This window comes from Loxodonta africana, chromosome 25 (genome assembly GCF_030014295.1).
Source record: "Loxodonta africana isolate mLoxAfr1 chromosome 25, mLoxAfr1.hap2, whole genome shotgun sequence".
Lineage (NCBI taxonomy): Eukaryota > Metazoa > Chordata > Mammalia > Proboscidea > Elephantidae > Loxodonta > Loxodonta africana.
In genome coordinates, this window is record NC_087366.1 from 58283433 (window position 1) to 58305010 (window position 21578).

General features: G+C 39.9%; 1 protein-coding gene across 3 annotated transcripts in view; it reads right to left on the reverse strand.

Annotated features, from left to right (window-relative positions):
* RRP15 (ribosomal RNA processing 15 homolog) overlaps positions 1–21578 on the reverse strand; it is a 52300-nt gene that overhangs the window by 18380 nt on the left and 12342 nt on the right. Inside the window, exons 2-4 of one of the 3 annotated variants that reach the window (XM_003419868.4) lie at positions 15255–15520; positions 12160–12257; positions 8892–9093 (exon numbers count right to left, since the gene is read on the reverse strand). In XM_003419868.4, the coding sequence (XP_003419916.2) occupies positions 8892–9093; positions 12160–12257; positions 15255–15520 (566 nt within the window). Of the gene's footprint in view, positions 1–8891; positions 9094–9166; positions 9189–12159; positions 12258–15254; positions 15521–21578 lie in introns of those variants that run through there. The other 2 variants (XM_064276900.1, XM_064276899.1) reach the window with 2 other exon arrangements.

Below are 21578 nucleotides of genomic sequence, written 5' to 3' on the forward strand. Positions count from 1 at the left end.
ATGTGAAGACGAGGCAGAAACTGGAGTAATGCAAGCCCCAGCCAAGGAACAGCAGGACTGCCAGCAGCCATCAGAAGCTAAGAGACAGTCATGGAACAGATTTACCCTCAGAGCCTCCACGGGAACCAACCTGCTGACATGCTGATCTTGGACTTCTGGCCTCCAAAACATGAGGGAATAATTTCTGTTGTTTTAAGCTGCCAAGTTCGTGGTAATTGCTTAGGATACAAATACACCCCCCACTAGCTGGTCCTCTGACCACAAATCTCCATCCTCCAGCCCTTTCCTTCCCTTAAAAATAACCAAATCTGATCAGGTCACTCACCTGCTGAAAAACTACAACTGGCCCCAATGCTTAAGAAATAAAGTTCAAATAAACAGAAGATACAAAATATGATCCTAACCTAAGTCCACACAATCTCTTGTTCCAATCCCTCACCTGTCAGCAAACACCTTGTATCCAAACTCCACACTAGAAGAGAAAAAGCTAGAGTAATCCAAACAGTGAGGTACTGATAATAAGGCAGACCAACAGAAGAGAACTGAGTGTCCAGAAATAAACCCATACATTTACAGCCAACTGATTTTTGTCAAGGGCACCAAGTCCTCTTTATGGTGGAAGAACATTCTCTCCAACAAATGGTGCTGCAATAACTGGATCCCACATGCAAAAGAAAACTGGACCTAGACCTCAGCCATATACGAAAATTAACTCAAAACAGGATCTGTGACTTAAATATAAGAACTAAAATCATAAAACCCTTAGGAGAAAGCATACAGGTAAAGCTACAAAGCCTTGTTTTTGCAAAGGATACTTAGATACGACACCAAAAGCAGGAGCAACAAAAGAAAAACTAAATAAACTGGATTTCATTAAAATGTAAAATTTGTGTGCATCAAAAGGCTTTATCGAGAAAGTGAAGAGAGGACCTGCAGAATGGGAGAAAATGTTTGGTAACCGTGTATCTGACAAAACCAAAGGCAAACCAAACACTTGCCATCAAGTCTATTCCGACTGACAGCAACCCTATAGGACAGGGCAGAACTGCTCCACAGGGTTTCAGGGCTGTAATCTTTATGGAAAGAGACTGTCACATCTTTGTCCCATGGAGCAGCTGGTGGGTTCACACTGCCGACCTTTTGGTTAACAGCCAAGAGCTTAACCGTGGTGCCACCAGGGCTCTTTATATATCTCATAATGGCTCAAAATCCAGAATATAAAAAGAACTCCTAAAACTCAACAACAAAAATACAATTAAAAAATGGGCAAAGAACTTGAATAGATATTTCTCCAAAAAAGATATACAAATGGCCAACAAGCACATAAAAAAGGCTCAGTATCATTAATCATTAAGGAAATGCAAACCAAAACACAATGATACCACCTCACACCAAATAAGATGGCTATCATCAGAAAACAACAAGTGTTGGTGAGGATGTGGAGAAACTGGAAGCTCTGTGCATTGCTGGTGGGACTGTAAAATGGTGTAGCTGCTGTGGAAAACAGTTTGGCAGTTCCTCCAAAAGTTAAACAAAGAATTATCTTATGACTCAGCAATTTCACTGCTAGGTATGCACCAAAAAGACTTGAAATCAGGGACTCAAACAGATACCTGTATGCCAACGCTCACTGCAGCATTATTCACAGTACGGTACCAAAATAACCCAAGTGTCCATCACCAGTTAAACGGATAAACAAAATGCAATGTATACATAAAACGGAATACTACTCAGCCATAAAGAGAAATGAAGTCCTGACACATGCTATAACATGCATGAACCTTAAAAACCGTACACTGAGGGAAATAAGTCAGACACCTACAGACAAATATTGTGTGATTCCATTTACATGAAATATATTTTTACTATGACAGAATTAAAAGAAAAAAAATGATTGTTAGATTTTGAATGCCAAAAATGTCATGTGTTTACATTAAGCAAAACGATGGGCATTTCCTGTACAAATGACCTGGCCTAACACGATCAAAGTAATAAATGTGTAACTTTTACTTAAAAAAAAAAAAGATTGAAGCATTAAATATGTATTTGAAAAAACAACTCATTTTTTTATGATGAAAAATTACTTGGAACAATAGGTAAGTTCTACTTGAAGGCTCTCTGACTCACGAATATTAGTGGTCACCTCTTCTGAAATGAGCTTGTCAGTGGATAAAGGATAGCAATTAGTGACTGAAATTTAAGCTAATATATTAACTTGACATCTTTCAAAATATTTCTAAGCCTTTTAAAAATATCTTTTCCTAAAAATGACATTCATAAAGCCATTATACCTTTCCTGTCTCTAAGAAAGGCTAAGGATATGAGTTCCCGAGTACTTTACTCCAGAAATAATCACTACATACAATAAAATCAGAGAAGAAATGTACACAAAATTCTAAAGACAACAATATTATCTAAGCCAGCAGGATCAAAGGATTAAAAAAAATATTGACAGTCTTTGGACAATACTAAAAAGAAAATTACTTCTATAGTGATCAGGCTTGGACAGAGTCTCAACCTGGAGCAAAGGGCAGGCATTCTAACTTAAAAAAAAAAGTTTGCTCCCATCTAGGCACTAAAAGCCTGTAAGAAGGTAATAATTTCAACTGGAATGATCACTTTTTTTTTTTTTCAATTGAACTTTAGATGAAAGTTTACAGAACAAACTGGTTTCTCATCAGTTAGTACACATATTGTTGTATGACACTGGTTAACAAGCCCATGACACGTCAGCATTCTCCCTTCTCAACCCTGGGTTCCATATTACCAGCTTTCCTGTTCCCTCCTACCTTTCAGTCCCTGCCGCAGGACTGGTATGCCCCTTTAGCCGTGTTTTGTTCCATGGGCCTGTTCAGTCTCTGACTGAAGGGTGAACCTCAGAAGTGGCCTCATCACTGAGCTGACAGGGTGTCCGGGGGCCCTACTCTCAGGGTTTCTCCTGTCTCTGCCAGGCCAGCAAGTCTGGTCTTTCTTTTTGAGTTAGAATTTTGGAACAATCACTTTTAACAGTAACTCCTTCCACTGAAATTGTAGCTAACTAAATTAGAAAATACACAATGAAATATAGACATGTAATGCACAAATACATACAACCCTTAAGAAAACACACTCAAATTATAGACGTGTGAGTTCACTGTAAAGAAACGAATCTGAGTAACTGGGTAACTCTAAGATTAAAAAAACAAAAATCAACCTATTACACAATTTTTTTAAATGTATATAGTCTATTTTCTAGAAAACAATGACACATGCACACCATACATAAATATTTAAAAATATAAGGTATCTCCAGAGAATAGAGACAATCACAAAGGTGGTTTTCAAAGAAGATGCAAATCCAGAAAAACAGAGAATTTAAACACATGTGTTTTGTGTAAGTGGACATTTTCCTCTTTCTAAGGCTAAAATTTTACAAAGTATGTGTATTAACAAGTACTTCTTTATAATTCACTTCAAAACATAAAAAATGTCTAGTGTCCAACAGTTAAAAGTTTGTTGCTTATGAAATATTTATAATCGATTTTAAGATCACCAACATACCCATTAAAGCTCGAGGAAGCTGCGCTCAGATTAACATTTCTGCTCTTAAAGTCAAAAGGAGGGCTTCCAGGAAAACATGCCGGATTGGGTACATACATTTATGTCTGCTTCCTACAGGAAACCCACTAAAAAGAAAATAAAGGTAGAAAAGGTAGAAACAAACGAGGAAACAATACAGAAGAAAAACTATAGTAGACGTGAGATGCCAACAAATCTGGGGAGGATGAAAACTGGACAGAGTAGTGGTACAAGATTAGCAGGGAAGAAAAAAGCTGCTATCTAAGCAGGAAACAAGTGGATTCACATTAAGGAACAGGAGGCAATGGGGGAAGGTGCAAATGAAAACACAAGCATGGCTGTCAATGTAGGCCCTCTCCCCAATTATGAAGGCTAGTGACTGACCCTACGCTGCCCTGACATGGACAGCTAGTTTAGTCCCTGGTATTAAACTGGAGAGGTCTCGGACTCCGGAACACCAGTTGAGGCACGGGCCTTTTACTGAGTAAATGCATAAATACTGAATGCCACAGACCCCAAGATTTTCCCTACATCTGGATCCAAGAATATGGGCAGCAAACAGCTGACTCCAGAGACAACAGACTGTAGGGTTCTTCTGTAGAAAAGATAAACAATTCCAGAAGAAAGACCTACCGAAACCGACAGCTGGTCATCCCCCAATGAAAAGAACCCACTCGACTTGGTCTTCCTATAGATGGGTTCACCAGTCAGCAAACTCTGGGCTCACATTCAAACTTTCAGTCAGCTCTTCAGTACCTTCCTCTTAAATGTGAACAAACAGTGAGGATGGTCCCCATTCGTTAGAGGAAGGCCTCCACCTGGAAAGACTGAAACCAAAACAAACAGCAGAATGGAGCTCGGAAGAAACTAAGACAATGCAGAGGGCAGAAGAAAATTTTAAAATACCGTGTAATTCCTTAGAGAGAGAGAAGATAACTGCATCCATGAAATCAAATAGGGCAAAATAAAAATTAGAGAACAAAAAAGAAGGTCTTCAGAATTAAAAAATATGAAATCAGAATTTTTTTTTTTTTAATTCAACAGAAGGGCTAGAAAAAAAAGAACTACTCCCATAAATGAGTCAGAGATGTAAAAAATTGTAAAAGATAATTATGAAAATCAGAGGATCAGTGCAGGGGATCTAACAAAGAATTTCCAGAAATTCCAGAAACATAAAATACAGGAAAAATTTCCAGATAAAAGTAATCAAGGATATTAGCAAACAAAATAACCTGTCTAGAAACAAAAAACATAAACTTATCACTGGATCAATAAACAAAGTTTACCAAGTTCTCGGCACAGAAATGGGAAAAAAAAAAAAAAATCCACCTAGGACATTTTGCCAAAACATTTCAGAACAACAGTCATCAAGAGAAGGCCCTAGAAATTTCTAAAAAGAATCAGAGATCAGAATAGCATTGAACCTCTCAATGGCAAAAAGATAAGTTACACCTTTGAAACAGTATCTTAAAAATTCTAAGAAAAAAGTTATTTCTAATCTGGATATTTATATCCAACCAGCATATCCACCAAAAATGAGAATGCCTATGCCCTTTCTGGGAAGCCCTACTGGCACAGTGGTTAAGAGCTACAGCTGCTAACCAAAAGGTCGACAGTTCAAATCCACCAGGCACTCCTTGGAAACTCTGTGGGGCAGTTCTACTCTGTCCTACAGGGTCTCTCTGAGTTAGAATTGACTTGATGGCAATGGGTTTGGTTTGGTTTGATGCCCTTTCTCAGAAAGCTACTGGTGAACGTGTCTTCACTAAAATTAGGGAGAAAAGCAAGAGAAAGAATGTAATCCATGAGACAGAGGCTACAGCACAGAAGATAGGCAAAGGGAACCTGCAGGACAATGATAAAGCAAAGTACACAAAGTGCGTAGCAGGTAAAGAATAACCAGCCTAGATTGCGGCACGATGACCAGGGAGAGATTACAGTGAGAAGGGCAGGTAAGAAGAACCAGCATAGACTGCAGCAGGAGGACCTGGGGGAGATCACAGTGTGAAGGGCAGGTAAAGGACAGCCAGCCTAGACTGTGGCAGGATGACTAGGGGAGATCACAGTGAGAAGGGTCTTGCAGTCCTGGTGAGTGTGGGAAGGACCCGGTATAGAAGAAAACTAAGCAAAGTAAAAAAAAAAAAAAAACGAAACGGCTATATTAAATCTTGGAAAACAAAAATTATAAGAAGAAATTAAATATAATTATTGTACACAACTTTGCCCAGCAGTGAGTATTCATAACGAATACTGAGTTAGCTAAAATATGAGAATACCATGTTGGAAGGACAGGGCATGTGGAGATCTCAGAGTGAAGGGAAGCTGAGAATACTAATTCTTTATCTTCAATAGAAGATAATATCTAATATTGATAAAGAAATAGTGTATATGTTATTTAAGATCAAGAGGTAAATACCAGAAGAAAGATCTAAGAGTTTAAATTGGTTACCTCCAGGGTGGGGGGCAAAGCAAGGGGCAGGGAAGGGCACAGGCATTTTATCCTCAGTCATCAGTCCACTTCTGTAAAGACTCCAATGCAGAAAAAAGGAAAGGAAAGGAAAAAGAAGGAAGGAAAGAAAAAAGATTGAGAAAAGTGACTTGTTCAGGGACATAAAACAAGAAACATTTGTCACAATGTCTCAACTTCCCATATACCTTGAGGGAGTATGAAATCTCTGATGAAAACTTTGACAACTGGGGGAGGGAAGGAAGACTCTTAGATTTCCAAGTTACAGGTATTCATTCAATTCATGAGGAGTTCAAAAAAAAAAAAAAACTAAAAGTGTGTTGATGATAATTGATTCATTCTCTGTGTAACATTATTATAACTCTATTCAGCTTTGCTTTAATATAAAACTATAGACTCCTTTTGTTTTTGAGTCCAGCACTTTACTATCTTAATGAAGAACAACAAATATAAGCGGGGAGGGGAGAAGAAGAAATTGTAACGAAGGTGTTTCCAAACTGGCCTCTATGAGATAGCTGCCACTGAATCTGGTTTATCTGTGGGTGAACTCTAAACTGAGAGATTTCACAATATTAGGACTACCGGCTAAAAAACCTGTGTTCTGGATACCATTACAACCCGAGGGGGAGATAATCACCAACTCCCATTAGATCTCTTTGGTCACAGTGTGTAAGGAGGGAAGAAGCATCTGTTAGGAAAGGGTGTGACAGCTATGATGCTGGACAGGGTGAAATAAAAGAGAAGAAGGTATATGTGATTTCTTACTTACTGTCTCCCTTTATCGGAAATGAGGCATAGAGGTTAAGAGTTATGGCTGCTAACCAAAAGGTCAGCAGTTCAAATCCACCAGGCACTCTTTGGAAGCTCTGTGGGGCAGTTCTACTTTGTCCTATAGGGCCTCTATGAGTCGGAATCCACTTGACGGCAATGGGTGAGTCTCCCTGTATCTAGGTCATTAATCTGGGATTCACTTCTGAATAGATCCTTGGCACACCAAATCTACACTCGGCTCTCCCTTCCCTCCCTCAGCTGCCTAACAGTCTGCCTATTTCAGGAAACACACATAGGTTTACTGATTTATGTTTCACACGAATATTCCCAGTTACTTCAAAATTCCCCTGACAAACGAGGAGAGCCGCTAACTCCACCATTTCACCCCACCTGGTGTGATATAACGTGCACTCTAGACAGGCCAGTACCGGTGCTGAGACTCCAGACTTACAAATCTAGGACCTGTACACTGCCAGGTGAATCTTGTTTACTTAATTACCTGAAGCCATTTATATACCTTAATATTAAGACTTTAAAAGATCCCAGGATAGAACAGGCATGTAATAAATATCTTTGATATAAATAACTGATCTCATAGCAATATAGTTATAAGTTATTCTGATGCAAACTCAAGTATAATTAAAAAAACAAGTCTGGTTACTTTTCCATGTATGAAATCAAAATGAAGACAACCATCTTTAAGAGAAAGAGATGCGCTGCAGTGTCCATGCCATATGGGTGGGCAGGTACTCCTAAAAACACGTGACTTTTACAGCAAAGCCACTTTGGCTTGGGTTTCAAGCAATTTTTGACCTTGTCGCAGATTAAAAGTATGCCTACAATCACTCAAGTAGTAAAAAGGAAAGTGAGGGCAAGTGCAAAGGGTAAGAAAGAAAATGTAATGTTACTGGAAAGAGCCCCTCCTGTGTCTTCGTAACTTATGGAAAAAATCCCAAAGCAAAAGCGAATAATGCTCCCATAAAACTTCATTTGAAACCAATAAGGGGTGGAAAAAAAATGCCTTTACTTTCCCTCCTCCCACGAGCCATTTCTCCTTCAGTCCTGTTGGATCCTTCTCCAGCTGCTACAGTAAAAAGTCATTAATGAGAACACAGCCTGTTTGGACTCAACTAAAAAGTATAAATCCCCAAAGATAGTGCTCACATGTTTATAATTACTTCTGAAAGATACTTCAAGACAGACAAAATCAAAAGGCTGGGAAAATGTTTGCCAGAATTAAGAAAGTATCAGTTTAACCGAGGAACGTGAAAATACTTTAGTGCTAGACTGGCATGGAATTCCTAAGCTCTTCCTGAGGGGTTTCAATTATTTGCCCAAAACACAAGCAAAAAACTTAAGACCGAAACTCTCATCTGCTAATTTATTTATTTATTTTTTTACTTTAGAAATCAAGACATAGAAATTAAGCTATTACATACAACTCTGTACTTTCCTTTATTTCAAAAAGAAAAACTAGCACTTCTGCAATGAAAGCACATTTCAGAACCTTTCACCCTGTACTTCAGCAAGGGACCTACTGAGGTCCACAGGTCAAAAGGCCTAGCTAGAGAGGCAAAGTTACTATGTTTGACATAATAACATGACAAGTACTCAAGATCTTCATCTCCCTACCAGCCAAATTACCACCAAAGCCGCCTCAACGCAAAGATGGCTTTCCACCATATTTCCTAAAGATCCCAATCTTCCTGTTGTGGGGGTTACACACTATCACAATTACCTCTGCAAGCAAAAGTCTCAAGCCAAGGCCCTACCACTCACTCAGGCTTCTAGTGTCCAAACGCTCCAACAGGAGGAATTCAGACAGTGGAAACACCAGCCCTATCTCTAAAGACTATATCAGCATCTACCTGGCTCCTGAGTTCTAATACCAAGAGTATGATAACTGTAACTGGATATTTCCACACCAGGTGAAACATCATGGTACTAAGGAATTCACACTCTCAAACTAGGCTGTGGGACACAGGAATCTCAAAGACATTAAACAACAAAATGCTATAGTGTGCTTTTCCATCCCCAAACTCCTTAGCTTAAGAACTGAATGTCTGATGCACTGAGTCTTATATAAAAGTCTTACCTGTTTGGCTTTCAAGTTCTTCCCAGTAGAACTTCTCTCATTTGTACTTGCATCCATTCCTCTAAGAACACTGATGAAATCTTTCTTAGAAACAGTTGATATCAACTTAGCACGCTTTCTAATCGAGCCTCCAGCTTCTTTAGCTTTTTCATCAACGTTCTTTTGATGCTTCTGAACAGCATTAAATAACTGCACCACCCCCCTATGGAACGTAAAACAACCAGCGCAATGTAGTTAAATAACAATTACACTAGAAAAGCCAACTCTATGAGGGTGGGGGCGATGCACATTCACTGCCTAGAAAGGAAGAAAGTACTCAAATGAAAGAGTTGAATAAATGGCTAAATACATGTGGAAAATGAACACACATTTCAAATAATGAACATAAATCTCTGATACAGAGAATAAATGTGGATTGGTATGTGACTTTTTTCAGTTTGGGTCTTTCTAAATCAACTTTTGTGCAATTAAAACTGAGAACTGCTTTCAGCACAAATGTTTATCTCTCAAAATATAACCGTATAATGATGTAAGGCCTTACAGTGCCTTATGGATTGAACTTGTTCCCCAAAAAGATACGCTCAAGTCCTGATGCCTGCGCCTGTGCATGTGACTTTGTATGGAAACAGGGTCTTTCTTAGAAGACATTAGTTAACAAGGTCACGCCAGGATAGGGGGGTTCTACTCCCATCTGGGTAGTGTTTTATAAAAGAGAGGCTCAGAGAGACAGACCAGGGGGAGACTACGTGAGGATGCACCTACAAGCCAAGGAACGCTAAGGACGGCCAGGAGTTGCCAGAAGCTAGGAGAGAGCGTGGAACTGTCTCTCTCAGAGCCCTCAGGAGGAATGAGCACAGACAATACCCAGAATTGGACTTCTAGCCTCCAGATCTGTGAGATGATAAGTTTTTCTCCTTTAAAGCCAATCACTTTTGGTATTTTGTTATGGTCGCCCTAGGCAATTAAGACACGATGTACTGGGAAAAAGGTGCCCAATACCGTGGCCACTAGCCGTGCATGGATATTGGAAACTTGACACGTGGCTGGTTAGAATTGAGATGTGCTGTAAGTATAAAATATATACCAGGTTTCAAAGACTCGTATGAAAAAGATCTCACTGATCGTTTTATATTGATTACATTTTGAAATATTTTGAATATATTTGGTTAAGTAAAATATATTATTGAAATTAATTTTACTCCTTTCTTTTTATTCTCCATGTGATTACCAAAAAATTTTAAATTAATATTATGTTCTGCTTTGACATCTGAAGCCGGGAGGGACTCGAATGGCCTGACCACAAGTTCCCTTAACCCCATTTGTACTCGCACAGATAATTTCTCCCAGCCAAGCAACTCTCCTTATCAGGGGGATAAGGCACAGTGCCTGCTTACCCCCGCAACAGCAGGCTTCATTTCCCTGCCAGCCTGTGGAATTACTCAAACAAGCCAATCACATCCTCCTAGGAATCACCTCACCCTCTTGTTACTACAAAGCCTACCTTCCACATTGCCTACTGGTTCACGCTGTGTGCGACCTGTGTGGCCCTTCATGGTGTGGTGTTCTCCTCCCCCCAGGCTGCAGGTATATGTGACTAATAAACTGCTATTGATCTCATCTGTCCAGCATTGGTGCCATTGTGTTTGGTCATCCCCATAATCCTAGGGTAAGAATCCCTCCCTCACCAATCAGGTACGAGGTAAAGAGGAGGTGATCAAAGCAATTTCATATGTCGCCCGTATGTTTCTACTGGACAGCACGAACTCAGACCATTAAGATCCACTGTAGCTCTAAAATTCTATAATCCATGAACTCTCTTTATAATAACTATTGGGACAGGCAATCCACCATGGGCCTGAGCACTCCTGCATATTCTTACCAGGTTTGTCAAGAACGCCAAGGCCTTGACCTCTCTGTACCCAGGTCATTTCAGGGCTGTGTTTGCAGCAAGCAATGATGAGGTAACCATCCCCCAGACAAAGAGCAGGTTTGTTACCATTCATTATAAAAGCGAGAGTGTCCCAAGCAGAGTGGCCCTCTCCTGTAACCCAACCATGGCACGTGCAGGAATCCATCTAGGGTACCTGCACTGCCCCTGTAGGACAAGGGGGACCAGTGGGAACATGAAGCTCTGGCTACTGCTTTTGCCATCACTAACAAGGCCCTCTGTCTCTGACCCAAGAGTCTCTTGTCCCTCTGCCATCAGCCAAGAAGCATTAACATCTTGTAAGGTGGGTAAAATCCCAGGCCCTTCGCAGCAGGGACAGGATAAAGATGAGGCCAGTAAAGTGCCTATGGTACAAAATTTAAGGAGGCGCTCACTCTGAGGTTTGTACAAGCACCAATCCTGCACTCTTCTGTGTGCTTTATGTGTATCAATACATTTAATTATCAGAAATCCTATACGGTAGGTATATTACCCTCTTTTTACATATAAGGAAACTGGGGCAGAAATAAATTAAGTAGCATGCCAAAAAGACATGCAGCTGATGATCAAAGTCAGTACTGGGACTTGAACCTAGCAGTCTGGCTCTATCACCAACATTCTTAAACACCATACCTCATCATCTCACGTAACACCTCCCCCTGCAATGGATTAGAAAATGAACAAAAAAAGCAGGTAACTAAGAATTCAAAACTAATTCCACTAAAGGTAATTGCTACACTCTTCAAGTAGCAGCCTAAGTGTTCTCTCCTCTGTGAAGCTTTCCCCAACTTCCCAGACAATCTCCTGTCCTATGTCCCCAACACATCAGATGTATCTCTATTCTCAGAGAGACTGTAATTAATTACTTTCACTCATACAGATGAGTGGGCAGGGACCACCCAGCAGCCACCATATCTTATTGATCTTTGGACCCAGTGGACATCAAATGCATGTTTGGTGTTGATGATAAAAAGTAGAGTGAAAGGATAGCATGAAACTGTTGTAATGCATGTGTAAGTTGTTATGGCACAAGATAACAAAAATAATCACCTGGTACCCTAAATTCAGACAACCATCCCAGCAGAGGTCTGATTACACTGTTCTCCTGACTATGAAAACAAGATAATCTGAACTAGGTTCATGCTGAATATTCACTTAGGACATTATGCCCATGCCTCACGAGACCTGCAAAACCTTTGCTTGAACACGGCATTGACTAGCAGGCTTAGACATAAATCACTTGGCTTCCGGAAAATAGACTTAGACTCAAATCTGGCCAAAGCCGATCACGATCAAAGCTTGAATATATTTATTCTTTAAAGGGCAGAAACAGTGTCTTACCTTGTTGCAATTCTCTGAAGATTTCTCTCGGTTTCTTTGTCTTTGACAACATCTGGCTTTACTCTGCACATCATTTCCCACTCCCGCCTCTTATCGAGCTGCATTATAAACATTGTTATGTGAAAGAATATTAGGCATTTTTGAAAGTGTGGCAAACTTTGATATGATACTCTGAAAGGACAAAGGTAATAAATCATTCTGGCTTAGTTTGTCACAGAGACTTTAAAACCCTACAATTTTAGGGGTGCAGCTCAGGGAGCCTGTGGTTAGCACTCAGCGTGTCATGTGAGAGGCCTGACAGCAGGGGTCTGGAGAGCTGCCAGGACACTCAGCAAGGCAGTCCGTGGCACAGTGCCAGAGCGCCCCATGCCTGACCCACCATCCCAGATCACACAGGTAAGGCTCCAAACTACCCCCTCTCGTAACTACAAGGTTAAAGGCTATTTCTCCTTATTTTCAGAAACTAACTCCTTTAACAGGCAGAATTAAGAATCTGTATCCACCTTTGAAAGAACAGCATCATACCCAGGTAGACCCTGTTTATACAGTGACTTTCTTTACAGTGAATCATTTTAATCTGTTTCTCCTCTTGCAGCACATCTGACCGCGTCCTTGTCATACACAGCGGATCAGTCACAAACTACAACAGATGGCTTCTCCACCATCATGCAAAAGTAGAAGGGGAGCTGGGAAATGAGGAAATCCAGAAGATAACATAATCCAGTTCCAAACTGTCATCTAGTAGGACCCAGGTCCCAGGCATCTGGTAACGATGAATGACTTCTCCAGATCTCCTTCTCTGATGAACATTTCACCAAATATCAAATGTACTAACTATGGGGAACTAATCAACAAGAAGTTGGTAAGTGCCAAAGCCAGTAAGAAGGACCAATGAAAATATGTCTCCTTTCATCTCTTTGTTTTCTCCACTCATGTATTTAATTTTGTATTAACGAAAGCTTCTAATCACCAAATTCCTGCTCTCAATGTAAACATTAGTCTGATTGCTTTCAAGGAACAGCTTCCTCCCCAAATCAGAAAATTCATTTTAACTGCCATAAAATCCACTGTCATAACTCAGATTATTCCACAAAAAAAAGTCTTATTTTAAAATTTAAAACAATGCATTTTAAACTATCTGTAGTACTCAAGGGATGGAAACCTGGTGGCGTAGTGGTTAAGTGCTACAGCTGCTAACCAAGAGGTTGGCAGTTTGAATCCACTAGGGGCTCCTTGGAAATCCTATGGGGCAGTTCTACTCTGTCCTATAGGGTCACTATGAGTCCGAATCGACTCCACAGCAACAGGTTTGGTTTTGTTTGTTTGTTTGTTTGTTTGTTTACTCAAGGGATAGGAGACATTATTCCCAAAACTTTTTTTTTTTAAACTTTGAAAGGTATTTTTATGATTAGAAATAAGTAGCTGATATACTGGAAATTCGTAATATTTCACATTAAGAAGTAATGAGAATTTATGTAGACCCCACCTAGAAACACATACAATGAGCGTCTACATTTGCTCTGTCACGTTTCTGGGATTATGCGAGCGCCTTCATGTATCCGAAGCTGTGGGCTAGAACAGAGTCAGACCCCCTCCTCTCGGCTTCAGAATGCTGTCCACAGGGGAACATCAGGACTAGAGGCAGTTAAGGATTCTCATTTTTTTTTTTACAGCTTCTTCAAAAGCTATCAGGAAGATTTACCCACTGCCAACAAGTCGATTCCAACTCATAGTAACCCTACGGGACAGAGGAGAACCGCATCATTGGGTTTCCAAAGTTGTGCTCTTTACAGAAGTAGACTGCCACATCTTTGTCCCACGGAGCGGCTGATGGGTTCAAACTGCCAACCTTTCAGTCAGCAGCTGAGTGCTTAACCACTGTGCCAGCAGGGCTCCTTTCAGTAAGATTTAGAGAGAAAATTTATCTTAAAGTACAATGAGAATATTGAGTTAGTAATAGAGTACACTGTTTCCAAGAGCGATGCTTGAAAAGGTCTACCTATATACGGCCTTTCATACAAAGCAACCAATATTAAGAATAGAGAAACATTCGTCTTAAACAAGATAAGGGGATGGTGACCATAACAGGAAATATATGCCAATTCAAATCTGTCTTCCTTTTATTTTTATCTATAAAGTAAATAAACCAGTTGACTTTGAGTTAATCCTGACCATGGCAACCCCATGTGTGTCACAGAAGAACTGTGCTCCACAAGGTTTTCAGTGGCTGGTTTTTCAGAAGTAGATTGCCAGACCTTTCTTCCCAGGCACCTCTGCACAGACTCAAGCGTCTAATCTTTTGGTTAGCAGCCAAGTGCATTCACCATTTACATTACCCAGGTAGTCTACCTATAAGGTCCCTCTTAGAAATTAGCATTTCTATATTGCCCGTAGAATTGTAGAAAATTATTTTTCTTCTGTTAGAATATAATACACGCTTCAGTAACTAAGGATTTTAGACATAGAGATACGTCATCAAATATAAGGGATATACTTATACCTTACCATGGTTTCTTTATGCTTATAATACATAACAGCAAATTCATGTCTAACATTTGAGCTTTAATTAATAGATTACATTAGTTAACTTCTACCATCGGTGGTGTAACAAACGCATAATAAATTCACGCTTATCTAGCAGGGAAATAATCAGTTTACAAAACTGCGACCATCTCCGACCTGTGAAATTTTCACACATATTATCATAAAATAGGTTTTCAACCAAAAAGTAACACGTTTCTTATAAAACACGTTAAAATCTAAAGATTAGTTCAGGACCTAATAAAGTCAGTATATGGACAACCAAAAAGAAAAAAATATTGAGACCCAAGAGTCACTGCCTCATCTACAATTACTTGATTTTAAAAGAATAAATCTCCTTGGAGTTCACATTTGTATTGCTTTGCTTAGATGACTCAAGTTAACATGCTCAGTGGAGTCATCTAGACTAACATAACCTTGGTGATCTGCCCTCACATAAAAAGCAAGTTTAAAGCTGGAATGTTAATTGGATAAACAGTGCAAAGAACAATGTGGTACAGAAACGAACTAGAAAGACAAACAATCGACTCTAAAAGACACCTGGTAGGACACACCTGTTTTCTTTTCTCCAGTCTCTCTTGCTTTAACTTTTCTTTCTCCTTTTCCAGCTTTTTGTTTTTCAGCAGAATGGTGGGTTTACTTTTAGGAGTTTTTTTGTTAAGAACTTTAGCCATGGCATCTGCCCAGCCTATATTTGTCCCAACACTAGACTCGGCAGCATTTTCATTTTCTTGGTCACAGGGTCCAATATCCTCCTCATTGTCAGCTTCTACTGCTTTATCATCAGAGGAAAAGTCATCCTCCTCCAATCCGCAGCTTCCTGCAGAACCGAAGAGGAGAAACAAATTAAACTTTAATACCAAGCCCTGCTGGTGCAGTGGTTAAGAGCCTGGCTGCTAACTGAAAGGTCAGCTATTTGAACCCACCAGCCATTCCTTGGAAACCCTATGGAAGCAGCTCTACCCTGCCTACAGGCTCTCTACAAGTCAGAATCAACTTGACGGCAATGGGTTTGGTTTGGTCTGGCCCTAAGCAGAGGTTGCCAAGGCTATGACCAGACCCCCTGAGTCCCTACATGAAGCTAACAGCTCTCCACCTGTCTCCTGCAGGAGGGGACTTCTCTAAGTCCCACAGCTGCAGAAACAGTGAAGAACAAGAGGACCAGCCAGCCCACTTCCAACGGCCCCCAAAGACCTGGCTGAGTCAAGTCGACAGGGGACGCCATAGTGGCTTTAAGACCCAGGAGCCAGGCAGCAGGAGTAAATCCAACACACCTATCAGATCCCTGCTGTCGAGATGGTTACAGAGGCTGCTGACAGAGGCCAGTGCAGGGTGCTTTCAAATGCAGGGACCTTAATTATGGCACTCAGCTGCCTGAAGAGACCAATAAAGCTGATTTTAAAAACAACAACAAAAAACTTTAATCCATCAAGAAAATGGTATAGTATTATCTAATTAGCTTCTCTGATTATTTGGCAAGACATCTAAAATTCTGAATCTGTGTGTAGGAAAAACTAAAAACCAATCTCACTGTACATAATTTGCACGTAACACTGCGATACTAAGTGTTTTGACATCTTTGAGAAGGAAATTATCTGATGACGTAACGTATGCCCAAGGTACAGACGATTCAATTGCACTGCTGAGTAACTGAATGAAAATGCCAAACTCTGCATTGAAGACACAAATTTTTAAGTGCATCATTAACTTTAAAGAGCTCTGGTGGCGCAGCATTTGAAGAGCTCAGCTGCTAACCAAAAGGTCAGAGGTTCAAACTCACCAACCACTCTGCCGGAGACAGATATGGCAGTCGGCTTCCATAACAATTTACAGCCTTGGAAACTCTATACGGCAGTTCTGCTCTGTCCTGTAAGGCTGCTATGAGTCATAACATACCCAATGGCAACAGGTACATAACGGACGACACAGTGGTTAAATGCACAGCTACCCAAAAGGTCGCCAGTTTGAACCACCCAGCAGCTCTGAGGGAGAAAAACCTGGCAATTTGCCTCTGTAAAAATTACAGCCAAGAAACCCCTATGGGGCAGTTCCACTGTCACACGGGGTTGCTATAAGTCAAGATCAACTCAATGGCACCTAACAACAACACTGCTAACTTTTACTATGCAGAGCCAACAAAACAGCATAAACAGGTACCAGCAAACTAGTTCATTATATGAACCAGTCCATAAAATGGATGAGGGCTGAGAATTGCCAGAAACTACAGTCCAGTTGGTGGCTTTGCTTAGAAATTAAAAATAAACTTAAGAAACTGGGTACTTTAAGCCTTGCAGCCTCTCTCAGCTTCTGAAGCTAAGTGACCTTTCACAGACAGCACAAGTGGCCTGCGGTGTCTGCGTGCATCTGTTCAACCCAGAGCACTCTGGAAAGCTTCTATTTCGTTCTTCAGAAACCTATCAAACTTATCAGGAAATACTTCAAAAGACAAAATCATTCAATAATTTAGTAACTTGAAATGTTTTTTAATAAGCAGAAGAGTGAACAAGGAAGGCTAAGAAGCTACCGAAGAAGGGGATAAGCAGACACGCCCACAGCTGCCACTTGACAGCACTGTCTCTGGGTAACAAATGGGCTTTGTTCGCTCAACTCCAGAACCACAGTATATGACTCTCAAAGATTCACACAGAAAACACTCTTACCTGCAACTTTTCTATCACAGCATCTATATTAAGTAACAATATTGGTAATTTAAGTAATCTATTAAATACCCGAAGATGTTTACCTGTGTTTTATTGACTATGCAACAGCATTTGACTGTGTGGATCATAACAAATTATGGATAACATTGTGGAGAACGAGAATTCCAGAACGCTTAATTGTACTCATGACAAACCTGTACATAGACCAAGAGGTAGTCACTTCAACAGAATAAGGGGATACTGCGTGGTTTAAAGTCAGGAAAGGTGTACATCAAGGTTGTATCCTTTCACCACACCTATTCAATCTGTATATTGAGCAAGTAATTCAAGAAGCCGGGCTATATGAAGGAGAATGTGGTATCAGGATCAGCGGAAGACTCATTAGCAACCTGCAATATCAGGATCAGCGGAAGACTCATTAGCAACCTGCAATATGCAAATAGCACAACCTTGCTTACTGAAAGTGAAGAGGACTTGAAGCACTTACTGATGAAGATCAAAGACCACAGCCTTCGTATGGATTACACCTCTAAATCTAAAGAGAACAAAAATCCTCACAACTAGACCAATAAGCAACATCACGAAAAACAGAGAAAAGACTGAAGTTGTTAAGGATTTTATTTTACTTGGATCCATAATTAATGCGCCCACGGAAGCAGCAGTTAAGAAATCAAATGACACATTGCATTGGGTAACTCTGCTGTAAAAGACCTCTTTAAAGCGTTAAGAAAGCAAAGACATCACTTTGAGGACTAAGGTGCACCTGACCCAAGCCATGATATTTTCAATCCCCTCATATGCATGCGAAAGCTGGACAATGAACAAGAAGACCAAAGGAGAACTGACACCTTTGAATTACGGTGTTGGTGAAAAATATCGAATATAACATGGTCTGCCAGAAGAACGAAGAAATCTGTCTTGGAAGAAGTACAGCCAGAACGATCCTTAGAAGCAAGGATGGGAAGACTTCGTCTCACATACTCTGGACATGTTATCCGCAGGGACCAGTCCCTGGAGAAGGATATCATACTTAGTAGAGGATCAGGGAAAAAGAGGAAGACCCTCAATGAGATGGACTGACACAGTGGCTGCAACAATGGGCTCAAACACAGCAAGGATTGTGAGAACAGTGCAGGACCCAGCTGTTTCGTTCTCTCATGGATCAGGACCAACATAAGGGCATCTAATAACAACATTTAAATACTGACTTAACAGCACTAAGATAAAATACCATTTAAAGCAACACTAAAAGAAAAGAAAAAAAAAAGGTCTAGGCATAGACAAGTTTCCTGATGCTCCCTACTTAATTCAATTCTGATGTCCTCCTCACCAAATCAGAACAACCCATACCATCAAAGCACTGCATTTCAGCAGGTCTGCTCCATGTCCATTTAACCTTCTCTGCTCCTACTTTCTTAGTCTATTGCTTCTTGTCGTTATTTCAAAATTACCGATTGTTAAACTCCAAGCCCCCATTTCTTCTTTAAATAATTTCAACAAAGTGAAATTATTCTTGTAGCCTTTTTACAGAAGCTTAATGCCATGTCCAAAGTAAACGGGAGAGAATACAGTCCGATATTAATTTCTCCTCTAATCTCTTGGCTTTAACCCCTGAGTCAAGACAGAATTTCTGGAAAGATCTGATTTTCAGGTACTGATTTTAAAACTTGTAGCTTTGATATTACGTAAAACCCTTAAATTTGAAGCGTTGAGAATCATGAAACGAAAAGGATATGGAATTAAATACTTAATACTACATTTCAAATAAAAAATCTGTAACATATAGAAAACAGCAAATAACATACTCTTCCAAAAGTGAACCTCAAACACATGAATAAAAATTAAGTATTTTCAAAAAATTAAACATTATGGAAAATTAGAATTAAACACAGAAAACAATGCTTTACATTTTTTTAAAACACAAGATCTCAAAATATAAAGTGTGTCCGTGGTATGAAAAAATATTACAGGAAATGTTAAAATAACGAAAAAACTAATAATCCTACTGCCCAAATGGAGCTGCAGGTTGCTTAGTAAAGAGGAAGATCTTTTTAAATAGAAACTTATTTGCTACATATTTAATTTGAAGCTTCCTGCATGTCCTGATGCTGAAATTTTAAGAAATCTGGAGGCATGTATAGCTCTAGGCTTTGATGTGGAAATATAAATGATATAAGAACTATATTATTGTCCATGATATTTTTAAAGTGGTATCTAAATTCTGCTAAACAAAAGTTGACAGTGTTATCATTCAATTCAACCCAAATCTGAGTGTCTACTAGTATACGCCAGGTTCCAGGGCCATAAAATTCTTTCCCCAGGAAGCATCCGGTAGGACCAGTGTTTCCTGGAAAGTACAGTGAGAAACAAAGTCTGGAGAATGCAGTCAGCTGAAAACGAAAGGTACGAGAACATTGTATATGTTGTGTCCCCCAGGGTCAACAGCACCACAGAGACGCTAGTAATAAAATAAGCAACTCTATGAAAACTGCTTCTTCTAGCAAGCATTTTTTAAATGTGAAAAGGCAGGAGGGCTTAAAATTTGTGTTACTAAAGATACGTGGGTAATTAAAAGCAGAAAAGTCTCTGAAAAGCTTCTGGTAAAATGTGAGAATGACAACACTGACATCTAGTGTTTTATGCTGATCAATTCACACACAAACTGCAGCAAATCCCAAGGCTGTCGAGAGGTGTACAGTAAAGGCGAGAGGTGCACAGTAAAGGCGGACAAAAGGCTTTAGGGTTGAATGTTGTTGTGTGAGGTCAATCCCCACTTATAGCCTTTTTACACCATGGAGCAGAGCTACCCCACAGGGTTTCCAAAGCTGTAACCCTTAAAGACAGAAGACTGTCCCATCTTTCTTTGCCAAACTTACAAGTATATAAACCACTTCAGTTCTCCACTTCAAAACCTTGGCTAATATGCACTGGTAGGTTTCTCACCCAGACTGACTACCACAACATGCGTATTAAGGACACATATAAACCCATTACAAGTTTAAAACATCAGTTTCTACAACCTGCACTCACCCCACCAATAAAAAGAATTACAGAAGAATTCGCTATTTTATGACATTCTAAGAGACGTTCTAGCTCAGGAGTTTTCGGTCAAGCATTTGCTGCCTAAGGAAATGGTGATGTTTTACATAAATACATGCAAAACACCAATGTAATGCGATTTCCCAGCACAGTGACAAACAAGATTTACTTCTAGGATACTGAGGGTTATCATTATGCAAAACAGAAGGAGAACTGGTTCTTCAATTTTTACTGAATTCTACCTAGATGAGATTTTTCTAATTTTCCAGGAACAGATCTTCACCAGCAGAAGTTACATGGATAAACCCAGGAGTCTGGTGGCATAGACAGAAGCCACCGCATGAGTGAAAAGCTCCTCTGCAGCTCTGTCTTAAACATTAATTCTAATTTTGCATTCTGCTTTATAGCAGTCCTGTTTGATCTCAAATTACTTGGCTAACCTGACTCTCCTGAAAGGTATATGAGGCTATATTCTGAAATGCTGAAGCAGTTAAAGACAAAGAAAAAAATTAAAATTTGGAAACTAAGAAAGGTGTTACAGATTGAATTGTGTCCCCCCAAAATATGTGTTGTAAATATAACTTCCATGCCTACAGGGTCACTGTGAGTTGGGAGCAACCTGATGGCAACAGGTGTTTTGGTTATGCCTGTGGTTATAATTCCGTTTGGGAATGGACTGTCTTTGTTACATCAATGATGCAGCATTAGAGTAGGGAGTGTTTTGAGTCAATCTCTTACAAAGAAAAAAGGACCACATTAAGCAAGCAGAAATGGGGGAAGACTGATGTCAAGACACATGGAGATCTCCAAGGAACCAGGAAAGAGAAGCTGAAGAGAAAAGGACCTTCTCCCAGAGCAAAGACAGAAAGCTTTCCCATAGAGCTGGCACCCTGAATTCGGACATCAAGGGTCCTAAACTGTGAGGAAACAAATTTGTTTGTTAAAGCCATCCACTTGTGCTATTTCTGTCACATCAGCACTAGATAACTAAGACAAAAGGGCTACAAGAGATGCTCACTGGAAATAATGACTAAAAGTTCCAACAGAACTTTCTACGATAATGGAAACGCTTTATATCAGAGCTGCCCACTAGCCACCAGCCACAAGAGCCTAGTGAATATTTCAAAATTGGCTAGTATGACTGAGGACATGGACTTTTAATTCTATTGAATTTTAACT